The 24,850-nt window shown below is 32.9% G+C and overlaps 1 protein-coding gene across 1 annotated transcript in view; it reads left to right on the top strand.

The window, feature by feature from the left end:
• Positions 1 to 24,018, top strand: part of LOC135216469 ((E3-independent) E2 ubiquitin-conjugating enzyme-like) — a 561,446-nt gene extending 537,428 nt beyond the window's left edge. Inside the window, 1 exon segment of the mRNA XM_064251838.1 lies at positions 1,266 to 24,018. Coding sequence (XP_064107908.1) covers positions 1,266 to 1,525 — 260 coding nt within the window. The 3' untranslated portion in view covers positions 1,526 to 24,018.
• Positions 24,019 to 24,850: the final 832 nt, after the last annotated feature.

Here is a 24,850-nt window from a genome sequence, read left to right as displayed (position 1 = left end):
CATACCGACACTGTTTAAGTTATATTAATATTATTATTATTATGCAAAAATAAAAATAAATAAAAATAAAATACACCATGCTACCTTAGAAATTCTCTCATCTTCATACAGAAAGAGAGAGAGAGAGAGAGAGAGATTGAAGGAAAAGAAGACGAAGAGAAGAGAGAGAGAGAGAGAGACGAGAGAGAGGAGAGAGAGAGAGAGAGAGAATTTACATGATCCTGAGAGGGCAACACAAACTCCCCCTCCTGACTTGACAGTTGTTGGACCCCACCCAACTCAGCTTGGCTACGTGGAGTTCAAAGACAAGACGCGGGGTAAAATGCATTTTCTTTCATTCTTACATAATTCTTTTTATTTATAAACTAAATTCTTGGTAATTCACTTAAGTATTTTCTATGAAAATATTAATAAACATATTATACATACGTGTACCATAAAAATCTCTCATCTCAGTTGAGAGAGAGAGAGAGAGAGAGAGAGAGAGAGAGAGAGAGAGAGAGAGAGAGAGAGAGAGAGAGAGAGAATTTTATTTATTGAAGTGATTGCTCTTTACATTACTATTAATACGTATTTGAAAATTAGTAAATCATTTATCATACAAAAAGCATACATCCCTGTAAGAGAGAGAGAGAGAGAGAATTATTAGTTATTATGTGATGTCATTTAATCTTATTAAACTTACTACAGTATTGATCAATATTAATATTTTGAAATTAGTAAATCATTTTTGTATCATAGAAATATATTTAGGCATGAAAATAACATCAAAATACACTAATTAGTGATTATTTATTGTCGGAAAATCCCATGAATAGGCGAATTCACCGCAAATAATGGGTAGATATGGTCTAGAGAAAAATTCACGAATCAATGAGTCCGCGAATCCGGAGAATGCGTATATGTAGTGTAGGCTAGGCTACCCTACATGTAAAAATGTATCACCCTAGTGTAGGCTAGGCTATTATAATATTCTTACGGTGAATTACCATGGGCCGACTTCAAATCGATTTATGACCAGTTGGTTGTAACCAATTGAGGTCGTAAGTCCTGTGCATGTAGTTAAATGAGAGAAATATTTGTTTTTATTTATATATAGTGATTTTAGAAAAATAATTTTTTCAGTTGTGCTATTTCATAGATGACCCATTTATTCTTCTATAAGATGATAGAATTATGCAGTAGAACTTTTACTTAAGATATTGTATGCAGATATTTAAGGCTAAAGGATAATATGGAGTATAGATTATCAATTTCTTTTTCAGGTGATGTGGATTTGCCTGAGTTTCCTCTTATCCCAGCCTCAAAAGGCTTTTGTATAACTCTGAGAAAAACCTTGAAGCACTTTAAAGTCATCCTAGAGTCTGTTGGTGTATCTGTTGATGACAGTACCATGTCAGGTTCTTTCAGAGAAGAGGGAAAGTTACCAGTGACCCCTGTCAATACACCCAGTTCAGATACGAAACCTAGCACATCCCCTTATGTCGAGATGGATTCTGATGATGTTAAAGGTAGCAACTCGTAGCTATTGTCCAATTTTAGCTCCTTTATCTTGGTTATAAATAATGTTTTTATTGATATTATTAATATTCAGTGCCTGTGCGGGTTGTGGTGCTTGTTAATTTTTTCATGTTATGGACATTTAAAGATTCCGATCCTATTCACTTATAAGTTAAATCATTTTCCATATTGCAATGAAGCAAAGAGGAGATGATATTTTGCATTTTCAATATTTTATTTGAATATTTTTTATCGGGCATTTATTAAAATGATTGCATTATACTTTAATAAACTCTCTATGCCAAAATCTTTATGATCTTTAATAGAATTTATGAATGTTTGATTTGTTGTCAGGAGTTAGTGTCATAAAGTACTTATTAATATAAGACCATTTTGAGTGTGCTTTTCAAGATGTTATTTATTCCATTTTTGATTTACTTTTGTTTTACATTTATTCTGTTAGATGTTTTTCTTCATTCAGAAAATATAAAATATAGGTGTGCTTACACAGCAATAGAATTCAGGAACTGTATTTAGCTAGTCTGTGTGCTCTTTATGTTCTGGGTGTCTGTGTATTTCATACAGCACAGATTTTATTCATTTTAATAGAAAGAATGTATCATACACCTGCCAAGGTTACTCAAGGTTTAATGTGTTCAGATGGCAAAAAATTACTGGTGCACACTTGTTGTTTTATGTCATTTGGTTTTAGTCTTTATTGTTGATAAGCAAACATCAATACGTAAAGGTCAGAAATATTTAATGCTTGTTTCAACATTATCAGCATTATTATAGTCAAGATTGTCAAGTGTTTGAATTTGTCAGTAATTAGAGAAGGTGAATTTGAATGTTCAAACAGTAATTACAACTTAATATTGTATATTTATTTTTAGAAGAGTAAGCATTAAGATTATTTTCCAAGATTATTCTAAGTAAACACCACACCCCAGACTAGTCAGCATTGCTTGGCATGAGTGTCATATATTTTGTCTTTAGATGAGAGTAACGTAAATTGCTCTTTGGTCGCTTTTATTATAGGCTGAAATAAAGATTCCTTTCAAAATGGGTTGTGATGTATGAGCCATAATAAACAGTAGCATAGTAGTGCATATAGTGTAGGTATGAAATTTACTCTGACTGATACTTTACTTTTGGTGTTTGTGGTTGTTTGCTACGGCCAAGTTGAGCTTCTAATGACATGATATGGTCAGCTGTAACTGGGGGCATTTGAGCTCACTGAAACGGCTGGTCTTTTTCTTATTTCACAATTCATTTTGAATTATAGAAATCTGGCCATTGCACTGGAAATTCAAAGCATTCTCAGTCACCTTCATTGCCCATTATAAGAACTAAAGTGAAACTTATGACAGAGGTTATATGATTTTTGGGGGGTTTCCATTCATGTTGTACCTTTTGATCACTGTTTTTATTTCTCACATCTGTGAGTAATGAAGTCAGTTTATATTTTCAGGGAAGATGTTGGGTTCTGAAGGGCCTTCATTTGACATCACAGTAATGTACTGAATGTGCAGTGAAAGAAGGAAGTAGAATACACATTTTTACAATATAAATTCTCTGGTATTAGTTCCAGGTACTTGAGATTTTATTGGCAGCCTAATATTGCTTTTCAGAATTCAGTTACGTATTCAACTAGTGGGCAATGTAATTCAAACATTTAAAAACTCCTTAATGATGAAATATTCTACTTTTAGTATACTGTACCTTTCATCTACGTATATGTATTGTTAAATCTCTTTTTATCATCTGCATTGGTATCAGTGCCTCTGCAGGTTATACAGGTGCTGAATTTAGTAGATTAGAACTTTTTATGGCTATATGTACAAGAAAGCTATTGTTAAATCTGAGTCAAAGGAACTTTCTTTTATTGGTAATGCCAAATATGAAAATGTCCAAATTTTTGTTATGGTACATGTCAGTTTTTAATAAGTTAATATAATCATAGAAATTAAACTGATCTGTATTATGGATACTGTAATATGATTATGAAATGTTGAATTCCAGTAGATATGTCTGTCATCTCTCATTTCCTTAATTTATTTGTATCATCTTTTCTAGTTTCTTAAAGTGTTCGCTGAGAAAGAGCTGACACTGGGACATATCTTTTGTATACATTTGCTACTTGTTTAGTTTACTGTATCGCCTGTATTTCTTAAGGTAAGTTTACTTCCAATATGTTCATTGAGGGATTTAACCTTTGTTGATTAGATTATGTAGAAATCACAATACAATTTTTTTTCATTTGCTTTCATCATATTTTTCCAAATAAACATTGTTGTACATATTTTTTTGTAAAATTGAATTTTTTACTCAAAATAAATATTTAATCATATTAAAAGAGCTTTAATTGAGTTATAAACTTTTTTTCTAGACTTTATATTTGCAGTCCTGTGTTGTGCAGATGTATGTAAGGAAGTCAAACAATATTTCATGCAATGTTGAGATATTTTTAACCATTCTATATTATTTTAATTTGTTTTATTTCATTATTTTATTATTTAATTCAAAAGGTAAATGGCCACTGACATTTTGCTTTCTGTGCTGATTTTTCTGTTAAGTAAGATTCCGGGAGATGCACATTCAAAATAAGAGCAGGAGCGGGTGGAAGTTTGTGTAATGTACTTTTAAAAGGTTTTTAGGATGATTGATCTTTTATTTTGAGCAACCCATAGGCCAATCAAATGGAGGATTATTTATCCATTTATTTATGTAAAGAAAAAATATTTTGCCCGCTTTATAAGAAATCCAGTGAAATCGTCTGAATATTGTTGACCTGTATTTTAATGTTTGTCAAACTCCTTCCTTGTATGAAGGCATATGTAAGTACACTTCCTCTGACGAACAATAAAGAAAAATCCAAACATGATAAAAAATATGAGCTGACGGAAGATTAAACAATTACATGTACAATATTAATGATATACTTTACTGCCTATGTATGCAAATTCACTTTATACCACTACACCAGAGGTTATTTGAAAGGTTGCTGTATCTTTCTTTAGTAAAAAGTGAAAGAAGTTTCGTACTTTTTTGCTGTTAAATTTGAGTTTATCAGTTAAGCAGCCAGAATTTAGCTTCTTCTGCAGAGTTCTGATTTTAAATTTATACTGATTTTAAAAGGTTAAGAATGATAAAAGTATTAACAGTATAATGATAATAGTGATACTGTTGTAATTGCTACTGTCTAAACCTTCAATGACTTGGCACATGCACATCACTCATAGTCCAAGATATTGGGAAAAGGGCAAAAAGACAGTCTAGGTGCTTTTGAAATTAATTAATATTTTTATCTTTTCTTTTGTTTAATCTGACAAAGTGACATGTAAAATAAACCACTGGCTAGCAAATACTGTATGCAGTAATTCTTGTCTTCCTCAATTAATCTAGTTTGGGTGTTTAGTTATAGCAACAGTGTTATCGTCATTAAGTGGTGTAAAAGACTAGTAAATCATATTTTTTGTATCATCATCAACATTTTATGTTAGCTTTTCGCTTTGTGGGTTAAATAAGAAACCAGCTCTTTCCCTGCCACTTCTTTTTGGGAATAAATGTTACTATAGATTTTAGATTAGAAAATTAGGTTCAAGCTCCTATTTCGATAACATGGTAGTTTACTGTATTAAATCAGTAAATAATTTACTTTTATTCATAACGTCAATCGTTTTCATTAAAGTTTAAAGGCCAGGCTTTGTGGAATAATGCATCTGAGTGCAATAAAGTGAAACATTAAATCAACTTTTGTTTTGTGGTTGTCTTCTTTCCAAAAAGAATACCACATTGAAGTAATATCTTATCTTCAAATTGGTCTCCCTCTTCTAACCTATGATTGTTAAGCTTTTGTCCAGCTTTTTTTCAAAATCCCCTGACAAAGGATACTATGCAGGCTTAGAAAATCCTTGGCTTACTATACAGCTTTTTGCTCATCTGAACACTCATCTCCTGTGATCCTACAAGATATGTATCAGACTACACTAACCACAGCTTCTTCCTTTTTGTGATCAACTCGGTGCAAATTTACTTTGTAGAGAGGCTTTCCATGTAATGCTTATGATGGCTAACTAGCAGAAGTGGGCTCTTGGAGCTTCTAGCATTTGCTTTTCAAGTGGCTCATCCAATACATCAACTAAGTCTGATGGCCTCCTTAAGAAGAGTCTCCATTCTCCAGTGTGATGATATCCTACATATTTGTGAACATTGTTATTAGGAAGAGTGATAGCGTCACATGCCTTTCTGCCTGCTGTTTTTGTGACTTGCAAGATCAATATGCAGATCTCATAGGCCCCATCTCTTTCTTTCTAGTAAGGAGCTATACATACTCTGTGTCTACACAGACAGTCATGGGAAGATGACAGGAAAGGTTTTCATTTTCTCTGCTCCTCTTTGTTCTAGATGTTACCAAGAACCCATGACACGCAGGATGCCGATAAGACATCTCATCAACACTACTCCCTCCAGACCTTCATCCTTTAGTGAATGCCAATTATCATTTTAGACTGAAAGGTACTTCAAGATTTTGCCAGTGATTTCTTTAGAAAAATGTTCTGTATTGTGTGGTAATTCCACCTTTCACATACATAAGGAAACAAAAGAAGAACAAAATCCAAAACCCTCTGCTTGCTTGCAGTAGTTATCTTGGATCATTTCAGGATTCATTTCAGGAAATTACAGTATGAAACTGAATACTGGGCAGGTGAGATTGTTATTTCCCTTCCCCAAGATATCTGCCAAGCTCTTTTGTCATCTTCAGGAACCCTGTCAAGAACCTGTTTCTTACCCTCCTGAATTTGAAGATGACAATCTACTTCCTTCTGATCAATCCAGCAGCTTTGAAGACAGATGCAGACGTGCTTTGGGAACAACTTTGAAGGCTATGCTTCTCCTTTTGGCCTTTTGATTTGTGTTTATACTATATTTAGTGCTCTACAAAAATCTCCCTTTAACTTTATTAGTAAGTCACTGGCCTCAACAATAGTTCCTCAACCTTCTCACCCTCTAGCTAGATACTACCCAAAGTCTACCCAGATAAGAGAAGCCTCTGTGAAACCTCACTTCAGAAGATTTCAGCAAAATCCCAGCATGCTGCCAGCTTTTCTTTCTTTTGCTTGCAACTTCTTTCGTAAAGTCCAAATGGTTGCCTTGCTGGATTTTTCTGCTGTTCAGTTTGCTATGCCATCTCTTTTGACCCAGGCAAAGAATGAGGACCACCACCACCTTTCCATAGTCAGAGCCACCATGGTTTACCTACCTAAAACATGTGTTCTAAGAGTAAGTACATCTCATTTGCTTTTGTTTCTTAAGATCAGATGCAAATTTCGAAAAACTTTATTTAATTGTGATTCAGAGGAGTCATTTTTAGAGCCATGAGGATATATGAGATCAGACTTGTCAACCTAGGTCAAGGGTCATGTGATTAGGGCACTCTCTACTTAACTCATCTTACAAGAAGCTTGAGTATAGCCTCTTGTTTTGATCATAGCAACCTTGAGGTGTCCTTTTACTTTTACGAGATTTTATGTGAGGGATGTCACCCTCAAGTTTATGTACTCTGCAGGTCAAGGTGAATATATTTATTAGGAAAATTCAGGTGCAATTAGTTTATATTCTTGTTACTGTAATTCATTTCCTGGTAATCCTCTCAGTCATAGATTTCCTACATCATTCACTTCTCCACCTATCATAGCACCGTAGCTATGATTTTCTTGTAATTCTGCTAATACAACTCAATATTTTACTTTATCTTTATGTTTTATCCAAGACCTTTATGGATTAGGTGCATTGCATGTCTCTTCTCCTGCATTAAAGCAAATCAGCCACATTCTCCTTAAGTTGCTATGCAAGCTGAGTGAAAGCACAAAGTTTTAATGAAACAATATATATTTTAGTACAAACCCATTTCCCTTATCTTCTTATCTCACCTTCCAGCCTCTCTGCTTTTTACAAGCAAATTATCATCATATTCCAAGTTTTAAGTTTTTAGGAATTCACACAGATGCATGGAAAGATGATTACAAGTATGTAGTGTGTTTATGTTAAAAAAATAATTTTGCTTTAATAGAAAATAAAATATTTAAACAATTTGTCGAAAATTTAACTGGATGTTTGGTTTTTTATTACTATTGAGAATATTAGTATTGTGGTGATCATAGCAAAATTTCAAGTCAATTGTGTTTATATTCTTTTGATAGAAATCAATTATGATATTATTTTGCATTTTTTTAAATACTGCATCAGTTGTTGCAAACACATTTGTGTAGGATGCTAATATCAATACAAATTGGTACACAATACCAATTTATTTCTTGTTAATGTATTTTGGAAAATTTGTTATTTTTGCATTTGGTATTTTTCCAAATATAAAAAATCACAAAGAATAAAAAATTAGTCCAAAAAAAAAAATTCTTGTTTTCAGCAGTATATTTTGTGTGGGAGTTATCCATAAATAGCATATGAGTTGGTACATACATAGAAAGAATATAATGTTCAGCTATCACCTTGCACAGATTTTGCATTCGTCTTATATTTTCTTTAATGAGGAAAATGGTGGAACAGATTACTGGTAGGGTTCCAGTTTCCATTCAAATATATTGTATTGCAAGCATGGTCTTTCTTCAAACCACTATTATGCATTAAGATACCTGATGAGTGCCAAGTAGGATTTTTTCCTTTGTTATTATCATTAATTACACAATAAAAACTCTTGTGAGAGTTTAGATGCATTCTAGAGTGCTCTGAGACTTTTGAAATTTTCTGTTCCAGAAAAATTTGTGGAAGTTAATGGTATTGACACATTCAAGTAGAATGTTTGAAGTAAATGTTTATACTAGGCAGTTTGTTGCAGATCCTTATGTTTTCAGTGCTTTGTTCTTTAATCAGGTTATGCAGAAGATCTTGGCAAAAATAATATGAAAATATTTAGTATAAATTAATAAAGCTTTATAAGCACATTCAATGATTTTATAAAGCTAATAAATATTTGGCTATAAACAAAATATGTCATACTTATTATGTCTTATTTTTGCTAAAATGGAATAAATGAAAAATTTATTAAATTTTAGAAATTATAATTTTATGCTTGATAAGGCACAAGCATATCAAATTGACAAGATAACAAGATACAGTATTGCTTTTAATCAGAATAGTGTGGTCTTAAATCTACAGCATGATGAAACAATGAAAATGTTTAGGATATGCTGGCAGCTGTATAGTGTTGACTAAAAATAGCCAAGAGAAAGTAAAGTGAATGAAGTAATACTATTTTTGCAGCTAATAATGCATTTTAAGTATCAGATGGTAAACAGAGAAAGAAGTGACCATTTGTGTGTTTTCCATAATTCTTCACTGCAAATGATGTAGTAATTAGTCATAGGCTGTCTATCTACATGCTATTTGGTAGAACAAACACAATCACAATTTATTCAGAAATTCCAATGTGATGTACATATTAGTTGAGCCTTACAGAATCAGGTAAGCTTTGGTTTTTAGGTATTTTTTGGTCTACTCCCAAAAACTACATTTTTGATAAGGGAGTTTACATACAAAAAATTATGGCTTTGTAATGTGCAATATAGTTTCTCACAGATATTATGTAGTGTTTCGGGCCATTGCTTTAGGTGTTGAATTATTTGATGAAAATATTTAATTTTTTTGTGCTTAAAGATAAGTTTATTGTTTTAAGCAAGTTACTATATGGTACTTATGAACATTATTGGTGTTTGAAAATATAGAGTACCCATATAGGCTAGATATTTGTAACCTGGATTTTGACTTGTATTCAGGAGAATTTAATGTTAAAAGAGGTTGCTGAAAACATAACCCTCATGTGCTCAATGGCCTTCTTGCCCTAGTGCCTGGACTTTGGCCTTAAAAAATAAAATGCCTACAGCCGCCAAATAAAAAGCTGACTGTATATTGATGGGTTCAAGTCTCCATCTGGTGTGGGTTTTATTCCCATGGCTTTTGATAAAGAAAGTGGGTAACTGGTAACTCATAAGTTGAGAGTGCTTCTGCTGCCACTGAATGACTGTCAGCAATATTGTTCGTAGTCAAGATTGTAAAAGTATACCACCAAAACTTTTTCATTTATAGTTGTTACAAGTGCCATTAAAGATATAAAAAATTATGTATTAGATCAAACTTTTTAAAGCTAATAGAAATTTTGAAATCCATTTAATTTGTGCTTAAGTATTTTGTAAAAGAAAGGAGGATGCTAATGAAACTGCTTTTGCATTGACTGGATCAAGTACAGCGGCCCCTTTGAATGAACATCCATAATGCGATTTAACAGGATCCAGCTAGGCACTAGAAATTATCCTATTGTTAAGACCGAAGGTTTGTAGCTATGAAAAATACAAATTCTTAGAAAATTTGTCATTTTTTAATTACAAAAAGAAAGCTCAGATAGTAAGCTTTTCTTGCATTCGATTGCTATGAATAAATTTCAAAGTAATAGCTTACAGTCCATTGATTTATTTTTATTTGACACAGGTTATAATAATATTTTCAAGATTTTATGTTTATCAAGGCTAATTTTGGTTTTGCATCTTTGAACTGTCAAGCAAAGTTGTCATAACTGAATCGTACTTGCTGCGTACAGCAAAGTTTACTCCCTCTCTGTGACATGTCAGGAGGGCAGTACATACTTGGCATATCAGTTCATGTATATTTTACACGTATTGACAGAATATAGTATATCAGTTCATTTGGATTTCATGTCAGTGGCTCTTTACCCATTAAACAGATAGTGTATTGATTTCTACTGTTTGTCCTTTGATACTTCCGGTAATCATGGCTTATGTAAAGGTAACTTTTTTTAAAGTTTTTTTTTTTTTTTTAAGTGAAGTTATAAATGCAATGTAGATTTTAATACTCTATTGTCTTTTTATGTATATTTGTAATGTCCTCAGGATTGAATACGAATGCATCATAACACTGTTATTTTCATATACGTATATGAAGAAAAATTGCTGTTCATGATATTGGAAGGCAATGGGGTGGTAAGTTTTTCTAACTAGTACAGATTTATATTACATTTTCCTGTATTTTACAGGAAAGATATACATTACGCAATTTTTGTTGTTATAATATGTTTTTCATATGAGATTACTTATAATTGCTTTACTATAATATTAAGACATTTACAGTATAAAAGGCACTTAATAGTTTTAATTAGGATAATTCACTGTAATTAGTGTATATATTCTTTTTTAGTGTAATATAACTGTTTATGGTATCTTAAGAAAATTATAATATACACATTGTGCAAATCAGTTATTCATTTGGAAGTTTTAGGAACTAACCTCAGTGGCTGCTTACCTGTAATGCAAAAATGATGCTCTTCACCCTGGGATTCTTAGCAAATGTCGTAGGTTTGTATAGGTCCTTTTTATAACTTTTTTTTTATTGTAAAGCCATTACTTTTCTTATTATAGATTTCATTTCACAGTGTTCAGTTTTGGAAGGAAGTGCAAGTAAGATCATTAGAAAACATACGTACTCTATTACAGTGGAACTTATGGCATATATATGCTGCTATATTGATAGATAAGTAATAAAAAATTATTAGGGTGAGTTTGCAGTCATTTAAATGTGTAGTAGAGGAGGTGAACAGAAGTCCTGACATCATCATTGAGGCATGAGAGATTAAAAGCAGTATCATCTCTTGACTTATAGGCAGGAAGGTGAATGAATCTGCAAAATTTGCTAACGTAATCAAAGCAAAGTAGGATAAGTTCAGAAGGGTTCTTTGTAGCTTTTGATAAAGCACACTACTTATAAGAACTTCAACTTCAGCTCTGATAAACTATTGTGGTCTACTTAATTACTTAGTTTGTAGTGTTGATTTTTTGTAAAACATGATAGTTTTCATTCTCAATCATTTAATTTAACATACGTACTGTATTTTACTTTTTTGTATATTTTTTTCAGATTTTTTTTATGTAGTTCCATTCTTTTATCAGCAATTTGACTGAAATTATTTTAGTTTAAGTTTGAATTTTAAACTTCAGTCATTCCAAGTGTTGCCAGGCATTTTCATTCTTTGAAATTTACTCTAGGTTTGAGTAATGTAAAAGTAGTTTATTATTGTTAGATATATTAACCAGACCATGACATAGTTTTTGGAACAAATGAAAATTTCATATTTATGGTTGAAATGTAAAATGTCAGGCCTCATATAATGAAGATCTATATTTTAGTCACAGGTTACATTGAAACCTATTGGATAGTCTTAGTGAAAGAGTCTGCTAATGGCCATTTTATCTAAGTATCAGTGTTACAGTCAAAATTCTTTAAAAAATTGCTTGAGAGTAAAATTAATTAGAATAAGCTTTGTTACATTTATTACTGGCCAAATATTGACAGAAAGGTTTTTGTGCTTGGTCTTGGGCATTCTCAAGTTTTTTTCTCTTAAACTTCAAGATATTTCTCTCTCTCTCCTCTTCTCTCTCTCTCTCTCTCTCTCTCTCTCTCTCTCTCTCTCTCTCTCTGGTTTCATTTTAAAGTGAAAATCTGCATCGTGTTGTGAATAATATAGCCTTAAACAACTTTGAAGATGTTTTTATAGCAAAAAAAAATGATTTATTGATACCAGATAAATGTTAGTTTCCCTAAGTAATTTAAATCCTTGGTAATCATACGTTCAAGGGCTTTGTTTTGAAAAGTTACTCTAACTTATATAAAATTTGAATGCAGAAATTTTATCAGGAAATTTTTTGTTTTACATGTATTAAATTTTCCTAAGCATTATTGATATGTTAATCTTCCCATGTTCAGAGATTTTTGGCCAGCCTATTAGCATTGACTGACTCAGTGGAATGGTTAGACTTATCCTTTGTGATCTGTTTAGCTTTAGTTACTGGACTAATTATCCAATTATGGTTGAAGTTCATCCATTAGAAATATAATAGATGTAGGTTTTGCAAGGAAGGTTCTTGTACCCTTTATAGCAAATTTGTAGTGTAAACTTTTTAGTTTTCAAATGTAACAGTTTAGCCCATGTAGTAATTTTTCTTGGTGTGAGTAATAAGATCCTAACAAAGTTACTACTGAGGTATAGTATATAATTTTTGTCTCCTATTTATGTAGTTTCATTGAAATGTTTCTCTACAGAGCATTAATTACAGGAAGCCTAATTTGTAATGTCATGTCTGTCAAAAAGGGCCATGAAATGTAGTTGTACAGCATATCTATGAAGTCACCTAATGGTGAAGTGTGAGTTAAATCTGATCAGTAACTTTTTAAGCTTGAAATTAGAAAAGCAACAGATTTGTGACATTTTAATATTTTCATTTTATTAGCTCTTATAGCATTGCATGTGGAAAAAGGGGAAATGTACTGTTGCCAAGTTTATTAATGTTTGTTTTACTGTCTCAAAAATAGCACTGATGGTTTCTGGTTTAAGTTATGCCTAAGATTATTGCAGTATCTTTCAAATTGAATTTATTTATGCATTGATGGTAACTAGAAATATTATAGATATCTATATCAAAATTTGATTCTCTTACAGTGTTATCTTTTCATGACAGAAATGAAATAGGAATGATAAGTATGTCGGGTTTTACTTTGCTGACATTTCTTAAAATATAGTGGTACGTACAGTATTTAATGAGCTCCTAATATTGTTATATATATTTATATATATATATATGGTGTTTGAAGTTGAACTGCCAAATTGATCATGTAGTATTACGAAAGAATCCTATATTTTATACCAATGTAGTGAAGAAAACAAGGGATGGCCAACGAGGGTTGAGTATTAAAAATATCTTGAAAATAATATAAAGTTATCTACTTCTAGCATTTTTTACTTGTATCACATCATCTACTGATGCACGGAATAGTTAGTTCTTGGATAATAAAAAAGAGGAAGTAACGAAAAATCTTTTTTCATATTTTTCTCTTAATGAAGGCTTCAGGTTTAAATAGTCATTACCGTCCTAAGACTAGAAGAAACCAAAGTATAAGCTATATTGCTTTAAGTTCCATTTTGCTCGAACTATATACAATGTATCGATATATGCAACACAGCTCATCATTGCTGATGGTCCTTTGTTTTGACAGTTTTATAATCTTGTTAAATAGGCAAAATATGCCATGGTGATTATTGTGGAGTAGTAGCAAATGACCTTTTTGTTGAAGGTCAGGTTTCCCTTCCTATACTAGTCAGATAATGGTATCTCTAGTGGACGTGAGAGGCAGTAGAATTTTGTTGAGTATATATGTATGCCATTGTGTAACTTGTGCTTTTTTACTTATGAATATTGAGGAAAATATTCCTTTATGTAAATTGTGATTTTTTACTTTTAGATATGAAGCTATTTTATTAAAGGTGTCCACTAAAGTGAATCTCACTAGGTTACAGTGCCACTTTTCAAACATTGTGGTACTATAATCAGTATCTTTGTGTATGCACAGCACCAAGTTGCAAAGTTTGTATGTGATAACACTACTGATAATGATTGCACAGTAAGGTATTTGGGAACAGATTGTTAATGTTTCTATTGTGATAATAAGGACTTTTTTCTTTTTGGAGGATGAACATACTGTTTGTATATACATTTTATTCCTTTACAGTTGATAAATTTACAGTATTATAACTGTAAATCTTATACAGTAGCACTCATACCAGTATGTCAACAACATTGGCATCCACACTAAATTTCTAATATGTATAGGCTCTGCAAATTATGTGATTCATTGGTTATTTTCATTCTTCTGACAAAATTACAAAAAGACTGCAATATTGCATAGAAGTCATTAGCAGCTTTATGGTCTGAATTCTTAAGTGTAGGTTAACAGTAGTTATTACCAAAGTATGTGTAAGCTGTTGAATTCTGTTTATTTTAAATGTATGGAAATTTCATCTAAAGCCTATCTGAATTTATTTAAATGATTGCATTTATATAGATGGATGCATTTGCTTGTAATTTCTCTTATCTAATATTGTGTTATTGATTGTTTAGCTTTGGCATGAATATTATATATGAAAAGGATGGCTGTTTCCCAAAAAATGTAATGTGATGTCTATTATACAGCGCAAGAAATTCTGAGCACAGTAATTCAGCTGCATACAGTTGTTGACATACACTTCCCTATTTAATGTCCTATTGATTAATGCTCATACGTCTTTGCTGTCTAAAATTCGTCTTAACTCAACTAATATTTATTTAAATAGTTTCACATTTTTGTTTTTATTTTTCCAGTTTTTCATTAACTTTTTCTAGCCTTTGACAAAGAAAGACAGCAAAGTCAGAATTCATGCACAAATGTTTTATAGTTTGTCTCGGGGAAAATGTTAATTACGTATAGGATTAGTATTTGGACTCTTACTGTTGTTCACTGTAAGCACAGAATGATTGAGCATGAGAGTAGTTGAGCTTGGTATGGATAAATTGCTTTATGATAAAAATTACACCACTGTAAAGGTCGAGAATTTTGAAAGGGTAATCATGCAATGGGCCTACTTTTAGGAATCTCTGGAATTAATTGTTGCAGAATTTATAATTTTTCTTTTGGTGTACTCTGTTTTTTCCAGTCCAATGAATCTAGGTAAAAGGTCAAGAACAATAGTAAGTTGCAGAATGTGTGTGAATGTTGTCTTATAATTCTTGATTGTACTCACTGAAAACATTCTCTTGGCTAAAAAGGTTTTGAAATGGCACAGACTTTTTGTCAGACATCCTCTCAAAGGAGGATTTGTTTGAAAGGAATCAAAATAGTTTTAGACAGAGTGAACAGTTATAGTGACTAGGTTTTTGAAAGCTGTGTCTTACAGTTCCATTGCAGAAAATCCATATGAATATAGAGAAAAGCTTTGAGGAAGTATGAAAAGATCTTGTTGAGGACATTCAACAAACATTTGAATATTATCATTTTGAATGCTATCAGAAACAACTTTTTACTTTTCAAAAAAACTAGTACTGAAACTTTTTCAATTATTCATCACATATAAGACCTGAGGATTATTTAATTTAGTGGGAAGAGGTAAATAGCCTCCACAAATTAAAAGTCATTGCTGCCTATGCCAGTTTTTTCAGTTCTCATGTTAGTGATAAGGAGGCATCATTCTCTCTAATGGGAAATAAGTACAATATTTCTTACTGGAAAGGCCAGGTTAACATGAAAAGAGAATGTATGGCAAGTGACCACTCTTCATGAGCAGTTTGAAACTGTGTTTTGGGCAGTACAGTTCAATTTGATAGCAGGTCTGATCATTATTCACTGTCCACATATGCTACTTCACATTGTGAGTATAGTAGGAGGTCTGATTTGTTCAGAGCAGTTCATATTGCCATAACCATGAGGGAGCGCTTTGTGGCACTTTAACAATCCAATGACCAGCAGGCTTCCATTTCCATTTTAGTAAATGTTCTGAAGTTTAGATTAAGTATATGAGCATATATACGAAGACATAAGCTGAAGGCTCTTTAAATGACTTCCTTGGTTATGAGTATCTGCTTTGGAAGGTTTCTAAACAGGCCAACAGAAGCTTGCTAGGAAGCCATTCCATTACAGTTAAGTAAAAATTTTTCCTCAGAAATGACTTCTTGTCTATAGGAAAAGAAATGAAAATACAGAGTTTCACATGATCCCTAATGATTGTAATGGGCTTGAATTAGCAAGCTTAATGATCAAATCTGGGTATAATAGGACACAAAAGACACTAGTTCTATCCAGATTAACCAATTGTCCATGGATACTCGAACACAGAAACTGTTTGTTCACAGCTTACAATCATCACTTTGTAGATTGTATGGATGATGCCGATTTGACAGAGACAGGTATATAAAATGGCTTCTGGCAGCCCATTCAAAATTCTTGAGACCTCTAGAATCCTAGAATTACTGGGAGACTACGGGCTGCTCTATGAGCAAGAGCCCGTGCTGGCATAAGTCCAGCTTATTCTCAAACAACTACTCTGAGAGTGTGATACCATCTAACATCCATCAAGATGAAACTCATGTCTAGTTATCAACATCTTGAAGATTGCTTAGGAAAAACCATCATCCAGGGCTGACAAGTGTAGAATGATCTATATACCTTAGCTCTTCTGTGGCACAATGAAAATTTGTTTATTGAATCCCATGGATTATGGTAAGATCATGGAGGAAGTCCTGAATGGATTTCTGGTACTTGGGGAAATATGCTGATCCAACACTAGCCAAGGCTTCCTGACCCAGTTAAGTATTTACATGTAGGGTTACACTTCTCACTGGTTGTGCATCTTCGTTAGTCTCTAGTTTTCTTTTCTAGATAATGGTTATTAAGATCATTGTTACTCTTGGTAGCCAAGCTATTTGTGGTGGTGGTGTTGGTTGTTAGTACTATTGTTGCAACCCATATGTTGATTCCTTTTGAAGGTAAATTGGCCCCCCTTCTAGGGCTTAGTCTGCAGGAATGGTTTGAACTGTCCTTTCCTGACTGGTTCTTATGTTAAACCAAGCAGTAATTTGCTGTCTGGTATACGTACTAAATGAAACTGTTTTTGGCTGATGAAAGAACTGGAAAAGCCATAGATGGGTGCTTGTGGTTCCCCACCTTAGAGTAGTGAATATGGATGTTTGAGATGGTGCAGTGTTAATGGGATTGTTCTTTAAGAAATTTTTTTAAAAGCAATTGCATTAGTCAAAAAAATGTTTGTGTCAGAAATATTTGGCCTATGTTAAGAATAACTTGATGATGCTGTTGCATGGTCATCAAGAGCCCTGAAGACTAATAACCTAATTGGCAAGCATCCCAGCTTAGAGTAAAGTTAAGCTATTAGGGCATCAGGTATTCCTCAAATTTGACAGATTGGCACTGAAAACTTTGACATTTTAGTCTCTACAAATTGATTCACTATATTCTGTTATACCATATGAGCCACATAAAAAGTAAATCTCCTAGTTTGCAGCACAGTCATGATAATAGTAAGCATCCTTTGATTTCCTGCTAAAAGCTTGTAAACCTACCAGAAAGGGAACTAAGTATGTTCAACCTTTCTGAAGTGTATGGTAAGTTTAACTGCTCCTATTTGTAGTGACTGTTGTGGCATGTTCATTCAGGAAATCAAATCCAGTAATTGGAGGAGAGCGCAGTGCCATTGTTGAATAAGGGAATTCTTATTCACAGCAAAATAATTATCATGGCTCTCAAACTGAATTTCAAATAAATGTTGGATAGAAATCTTTAATATCTGACTGCAGATACTATCAAGATCAGTGCTTCAGCGTTTGATGTCCTTTCTTTCAAAAAGCCAGAGAAGTTTTTACAAAAAAGAGGCTCATTGCCATAATTGTTATTAATAATTGGAGGAAATGTTGGGAGTATTGACCTCACTAGACGCTTTTACTATGCTACAGCACATAAAGAATCCCTTTCATTGGAGCATTTAGCTGCTGTGAGGGTCACAATGTATATCATGTGAATCTTATTCCCTCTTCCTACACCATATGTCATGTGCGTATACGCAGCTTCATTTTAATTTCCTGCTACATGTGGCAAATTTGTGAAGTGGAAAACTTGTTCAAGTATTCTTGTTGAACCAGTTAAGGTTGATACTTCAGAGCAAATTCTGGAACGTGAAGCAAAGACTTTCCTAAATAAACAGATTCAACCCATGGTGTGTTGAACTTTATTAACATGGAATAGTCAGCATTTTAGGAATAAAGGGAGAACACTTTGGGCAAGTATGCTTTATAAGCCTTGTGTTATGAGTGAAACAAAAATCAGAAGATTAAGGCTAATTATTTGTAAATTGTTTTCTGAATGATAGGTCAAATTAAAGCATATTGTAGGTAGCAACCAAACAAATGCATTTGTGAAACTGGGCCATGCTGTAGGTGCATATTTTTGGAGGCAGTGCTGGGTAAGCATATAGGGAGGGAGATTTGCTTAAAAAATCACAGTAGATGCACGCCACTTCATTATATAAGCGAATACCACAGAAAAATGATTGGTAGAAATCCTTACCGAGCACTTTCAGAAGTCAGGCAAAAGTCATAAATGCAACTAGGTCCTCGTTGGACGAGTTGGTTATGTGCTCGACTACCAATCTCAGGGTCCGGGTTCGATTCCCCGCTCTGCCAACGAGGAATCAGAGGAATTTATTTCTGGTGATAAAAATTTTTTTCTCTATGTGGTTTGGATCCCACAATAAGCTGTAGGTCCCATTGCTAAGTAACCAATTGGTTCCTAGCCATGTAATTATATCTAATCCTTCGGGCCAGCCCTAGGAGAGCTGTTAATCAGCTCAGTGGTCTGGATAAACTAGAATATACTTAACATAAATACAACTGTATGAGGTACTAGGAGACAATTAGGTCACAGTTTAATGGAACAACTGTTGTAAGGTTTAGGCAAAAAAAATGTAGCTAACCTAACTTTAGTACAAAGTACTGTACATGGTGGTTACTGCCAATTATATAACATGGCCATTAATTCTGTTTAATGACCTCATCCAAAAGCCTTGTGCTACCATCTTCCCAACTGAGTGAAAGAACTGTGTAATGTACATATTAGTTCTGAGGTACAGGGCTGAGGTACTTATTTCCATGCTGACTTAGTCATGCCATTTCATCAACATGGGAGACAGTCAAACTGTAGTCAAATGCTGTAACTGCAATGGTCATTAAGATTAGTCACTAGTAGATGAATATTAAGGTAAGAAAAGGGCAAAGGCGATGAAAAAGTGTAAATGTTGTAAGTAAGAATGGGAAAGTGCAAGTTTATGACTAGTCTTGTGAGCTTTGCCTGTACCAGCTAGAGAAAGTTTGTGAGACCTTTGACTGCTGTCTTTGAATGGCATTTATAAGTGGAATTGCATGTTGGGAGATTGTTATCAAGGATTGCATTTGAAACTTATCATTTTTCCTTGGGAATGATTGATCTGCCAAAAATACTTGAGAATGTTAGACTGACTATACCTCCACCCTGTAGGTATACATTACTTACTAGTGGATTAAAGTAGAACCTTGAACATTTCAGTCAAGTTAGTGTTTTTTTTATGGTTACACATATGCAGTATTTGTTTATACAAGTTTAAACTGCTAGATGAAAGGTTTAGGAAAAGCTGAATTACAGTTTTATTTTACAGTAGAGCCCCATATTTGTGGGGGAAGGGTACCAGACCCCCCTGCAAATAGCTAAAATCTTTGAATACTTAAAACCCCTCTAAAAATGCTCGTAACTGAGAATTTTAAAAGTTTGAGCACAAAAAGTACATTTAGTCATGAAAATGATATGGAAATAGTTATTTGAGATTATTTCTGGGTGAAAAATACCGTGAATGGGCGAATTTTCCACAAATAATGGGTATATACGGTCTATAGAAAAATCCATGAATAGGTGAGTCCACGAAATTGTGAGTCCGCAAAAAGCAGGGGTTAACTGCACTATCCTGTTGAGGAAATTTAGTAGTTTTGTTATTTTCACTGACTGTTAGCTTCAAATAGCTATCAAGGCAAAAGATGTCTTTCAGTCATTTGTTCTTGTGCTGAAGATGAAAATTACTACATCCTTGTTCCTGCTGCTTCTGTGCAGGTGTTTTTTTGACAGATTTTTTGCTGTGTGCTGAAAAATAACTTGGGTAGTTTCAACACTGTCAAAATATGCATTTGTCAGTGATTAATGTAGAGTCAAAGAACACTGAAAAATTTTCTTCTCAGACATAATTGGTTAGAACTGTGAGACCATGATGTCACTCAGAATGGCATTCATCCAGGTCAGTCAAAGGACCAGCATAGTGTCAAGCCTTTATACTACATGTTTTTGGAGAACAGTCAAACTGTATAATTTTTGAACTAACAATTTCCCCAACTAGTGTGAATGACTCTTTATGAGGGCTATATCATTGAGATTTAATTGTAAGTAGCAAAGACTGACTATGAGCTGACAAAGTGTAATTTAAACATTTTTGCTAATAAATTATGACCTAATGACAGTAATAAGAATCGGTAAAACCATGGCAATGAATACTAACTATTATTGCTGTTTAGTATAATTGAATGATAGCAAACACAGGAATTAGCACTTGTGGGATAGTTACCAAGTAAAACTAGCTAGTATTTGCCTGCCAAATGATTGATGGTTTAGTTATGTCATTGTAACGATAACATGATGATCCAATGTTGTCATTGAACAATGTGGCTTAGCATCAACTTGGCAATAAGTGACAAGATTTCCATTTCGATAGCTGAAGTTATTTCAGTTTACGATCTACTAAAATTTTGAATTAATTCATCATCTGGTAATACAATTTGAAATTGGTTGCTGTGAGTGTGATGATTAATGCCAACTTGGTAATTGGTGGTATTAAAGAAGACTACAGTTTTATACCCTCACATTAAAAGTTCAATTTCAAATTAAAAAGATAAAAATCGAATTAAAAAAGATCTAATTCAAATAAAAAAGGTGAAAATCACATTAAAAAGATGGACTTGATTTTGTAATGATGGAATTCTATGCTTGTCGACAACTGTTCATAGCCCATAGCAAATGGTGCCATACATTACTGGTCACAATCATACTTTGGAGTTTTTGTTCCCTACTGTTGAAGTTTGCATATATAAATCATGTGCAACACACACACGTGTGTGTTTGTTGCGCATGATTTATATATGCATACTACTACAACAGTAGGGAACGAAAACTCCAAAGTATGATTGTGACCAGTAATGTATGGCACCATTTGCTATGGGCTACGAACAGTTGTCGACAAGCATAGAATTCCATCATTACAAAATCAAAATTAGGCTATGCTTTTTGCTTTTTGCACATGTACAACAATTTGAAAAAAATTTTTGTATGGAGGTACATTTAATTTGAAATTGATTTATTTTAATTTGAAGTCCATCTTTTTAAATTTTATTTTCACCTTTTTAAATTATAATTCGATCTTTTTTAATTTGATTTTTATCTCTTAATTTGAAATTGAACTTTTTTAATTTGAAATTGTCCTTTTTTTAATTTGAGGGTAAAAAGCTGTAGTTATGTACCTTTAGTTTAACAATGGCTAACTTTTTTTATAACTAAAAGCCCTGAAGAAGACTGATGGGACATTGATGTTATTCCAAAGATGGAGAATATGATCGTCATCTTAATGATTCCTAGGATGAATAACTTATTAGATCTCCCATTTCTGAAACCTTAAGTAAAGCACATACTATGTTTCCTTGTATAGTTTGGATACATAAAAATAATAGCTAGATTTCATCTGAACTTGTTCTGGCAAGCAGGTACTACTGTATGTACTACCATTTGACAACATTATTATGCAGTTACACTTGAATGTAATTATTGCAGCATATGACTTACATTATGAGAAAAAGAAGGAAGACCAAAGACCCCTACTTACCAGTTTCTGATATCTTGAAAAATGTCCAAAATTTTGTTATATGTAAACTGGTGACCTTGAAAATTATGAAGATGAAAAATATTGTGGAAATAATCACCAAAATACAGAACCTACATTTTCCACTGAAAACTTTTTGTAGGTAAATTTTGAAGATGAAAACCGAGTGGCTCTGCATCTGAGGAACTATAATGAAATGTGAAGGCATTATTATATGAACTTGGAAAATTCAGTGGCACACCTTATTAATATCCAGATCCAGAATATCAAAGATTTTTTGCCTCTGTATTTAAATGGTATGAGGTTTGTCTTCTGATAATTTAGCTTTTCCATTTTAGACAAATAAAATTAACATGATGTATTCACCAAAGTGTTTAATTATAAACACTATAAATCACTTGACATTGGCATGAATGAGGAAATTCATTGCACTTCTTGGGCTGTCTCATAAAGTCAAGCACACCCTATGTTGGTGATTTGCCATTTCCTTCAGGATTTCGAAAAAGCTGCATCCTAGTATGTGGTGACATGACTGTTTCCTCTGCAATTCTGTGACTCTGGCTTTTATTGCGAGTTGAGGAGGTTTTATTTCCGTCCTGTTTGAGCAGTACAGAAGTACCTGACGATGAGGCCCTACACGTCTGCTTGTGTCGCCTTCTCCAAGGTAACTGATGTGCCTTATCAAATATTCTGCAGGAATGCTATATCCCTTTGGTAAATAGTCAGTTACAAGTCATATCAGACAGATTTTGATGAATAGTGTTGTCACTAAGGTCAATAGCTATGGAACATTTGTTTCATGCATAAGTATATGTCTGTTGTTCAGGTAGAGTGATGCAGGCTTATTGGTGATGACTTGAAATTTATTTAAGATATCTTTGTATTTATCAGTACAGTATACTAGTAGCAACTGCTACAGGAATAGAACAGCTGGCAAAGAACTGTAGCTAAATAGAAGCCCTATGACTTAAGAGAGACATTGCAAATTATACAAATACTTTAATCAGATGATGTGGACATATTACTTAGTGTAACATTGTCCCTTAAAATGAGGTCATTCCAGCCATTAAAGATTCTCTGCTATCCACAGTTGTTAATAATTAACAGCATAATTACCTCCCTCCCTAGAATGGTACTTGATATAGTATCTGCAACTTTTAGTTTTTGTATATATTTATAACTTATTGAGAGAACTACTTGTTCTGCACTCAGATCCCATTTTTTCAACTCCTCTATTTACTGTACTGCTCCTATAGCACAAGAGAACATCTTGGAGTTAAGCAAGTATACTGTGAAGCTATAATATAATTGTCCTCTCAAATTTTCATTATATGGTGATTACAGCTTATGTTTTGCAGAAGTGTGTCTGAAATAGAAAATTTAATAAAAATTCTGGGATTTTTGTTAAATGCAAGAGGAAGATTTTTATTTTGACTTTAGTGCTTTTGCTCTAGGAAGTTGACATTTTTCTATCTACTTTGAGGATTTTAAAATTTTATCCTTACGGCATTATTCTACGCACTTCACTTCATATTGCAAGAAATATGACATATATAACATCTACAGTTAGTCTCAGTAGTGTGGTTGAAATTGGAATAATTTTTTATTTCAAATCTTATTTATGAAACTTTTCGGTTGCAAGTGTGATTATGCAAAAGCCCTGTACTAGTAGATTTAAAGCTTCTTAAAACTATGTTTATTTTCATTACTATTAATTTTATTGAGAGGTGCATGGCTACTTTCAACCATTTTTTACAATATTTTTTAAGTTAAAAACCAATCTTTTGCCCTGAGTAGCATATTGTAAACTTTTTGCAATGGCATTTTAATATCAGTGCTATTTCATATCTCTCATTCTACAGCCCAATCTACACTTTCTAGCCTTTCTCCCTCTATCCAGAAGTGAAACACAATTTCAATATAGTAGATAAATGTACATTATCTGCTAACAAACTATGGAAATTGCTGTCTTCTCAAACCAGATCCCTTTGTGACAGTTCCTTTTAAGGTGTGAACTACTTTCATTTTCCTTCAAGTAAATAAATCATGCCATACAGTACCTTGCATTATTTTTCCTTTGCATCTCTGTTGATTGTAGTTTCTCTCTCTCTCTCTCTCTCTCTCTCTCTCTCTCTCTCTCTCTCTCTCTCTCTCTCTCTCTCTCTCTCTCTCTCTCTCTCATATATACTACATATATACACTATCTGTACATAGGGTACAGTTTTCATCATAATGTTTGGAGGTGTCTGTGCTTAAAATTTCTTGTTTTGTTCTATAGGCATTGTTTACATTGTATCATAGAACAGACTTCATATCAATAAAAATTAATTTACTCAGTGTCAAAGATAATTGTGTTATATTTGCCATCAATGGTTGTATGTTCTAAAAGCTACTGTATTAAAACATTCATTATACATGTTTTGTTGTTTTACTTTATACCTCTAGTGTTCCAAAAATTTGTTTATCTCAATTTTTCAGTACAGTTAACTATGATCTCCAGAAATTTTCTTATCCCAGTGTTTTATTTTATTTTTTTATTTTTTTTTGCAGAATTTTAAATGGAATAGGCAGTAGGACAAACAAATCGACATAGGACTGAGATAAGTGTGTGTGAAGTGGCATGATTTTCAATCATATTGGCTGATTATGCAGGATTGGGCCCTAAAAGCTTGAAATGGAAAGAATTTTTTGTAGGACAATAGATGATCAGTGACAGTTATTAACAAAAAAAAGGTAATTACAAGTGAGTCTTCAATTTTTATTTTATAAATTTCTGAGATGGCTGTAAATAGTATGAGCTTTAGATTAAAAAAAAAAAAAAGTTTATTGCATTATAATGTTCCCTAATAGCATAGGCCATCTGGAGCGACGATAAATTTCTCAGTAGACTGTTCCTTCAATAAGGTGGTTTGACAGTTTGGCTGGAGATTATTGCAGTGATATAAGATTGGAAAATTCAATAGTATGTGCTGTTTTGATAAGTTTTCCAAAGTAGTATTGACTCCA

This window comes from Macrobrachium nipponense, chromosome 6 (genome assembly GCF_015104395.2).
Source record: "Macrobrachium nipponense isolate FS-2020 chromosome 6, ASM1510439v2, whole genome shotgun sequence".
In the NCBI taxonomy this organism is placed as follows: domain Eukaryota; kingdom Metazoa; phylum Arthropoda; class Malacostraca; order Decapoda; family Palaemonidae; genus Macrobrachium; species Macrobrachium nipponense.
Note: the sequence above shows the minus strand (reverse complement) of the source record. Positions and strands in the feature narration are given on the sequence as shown.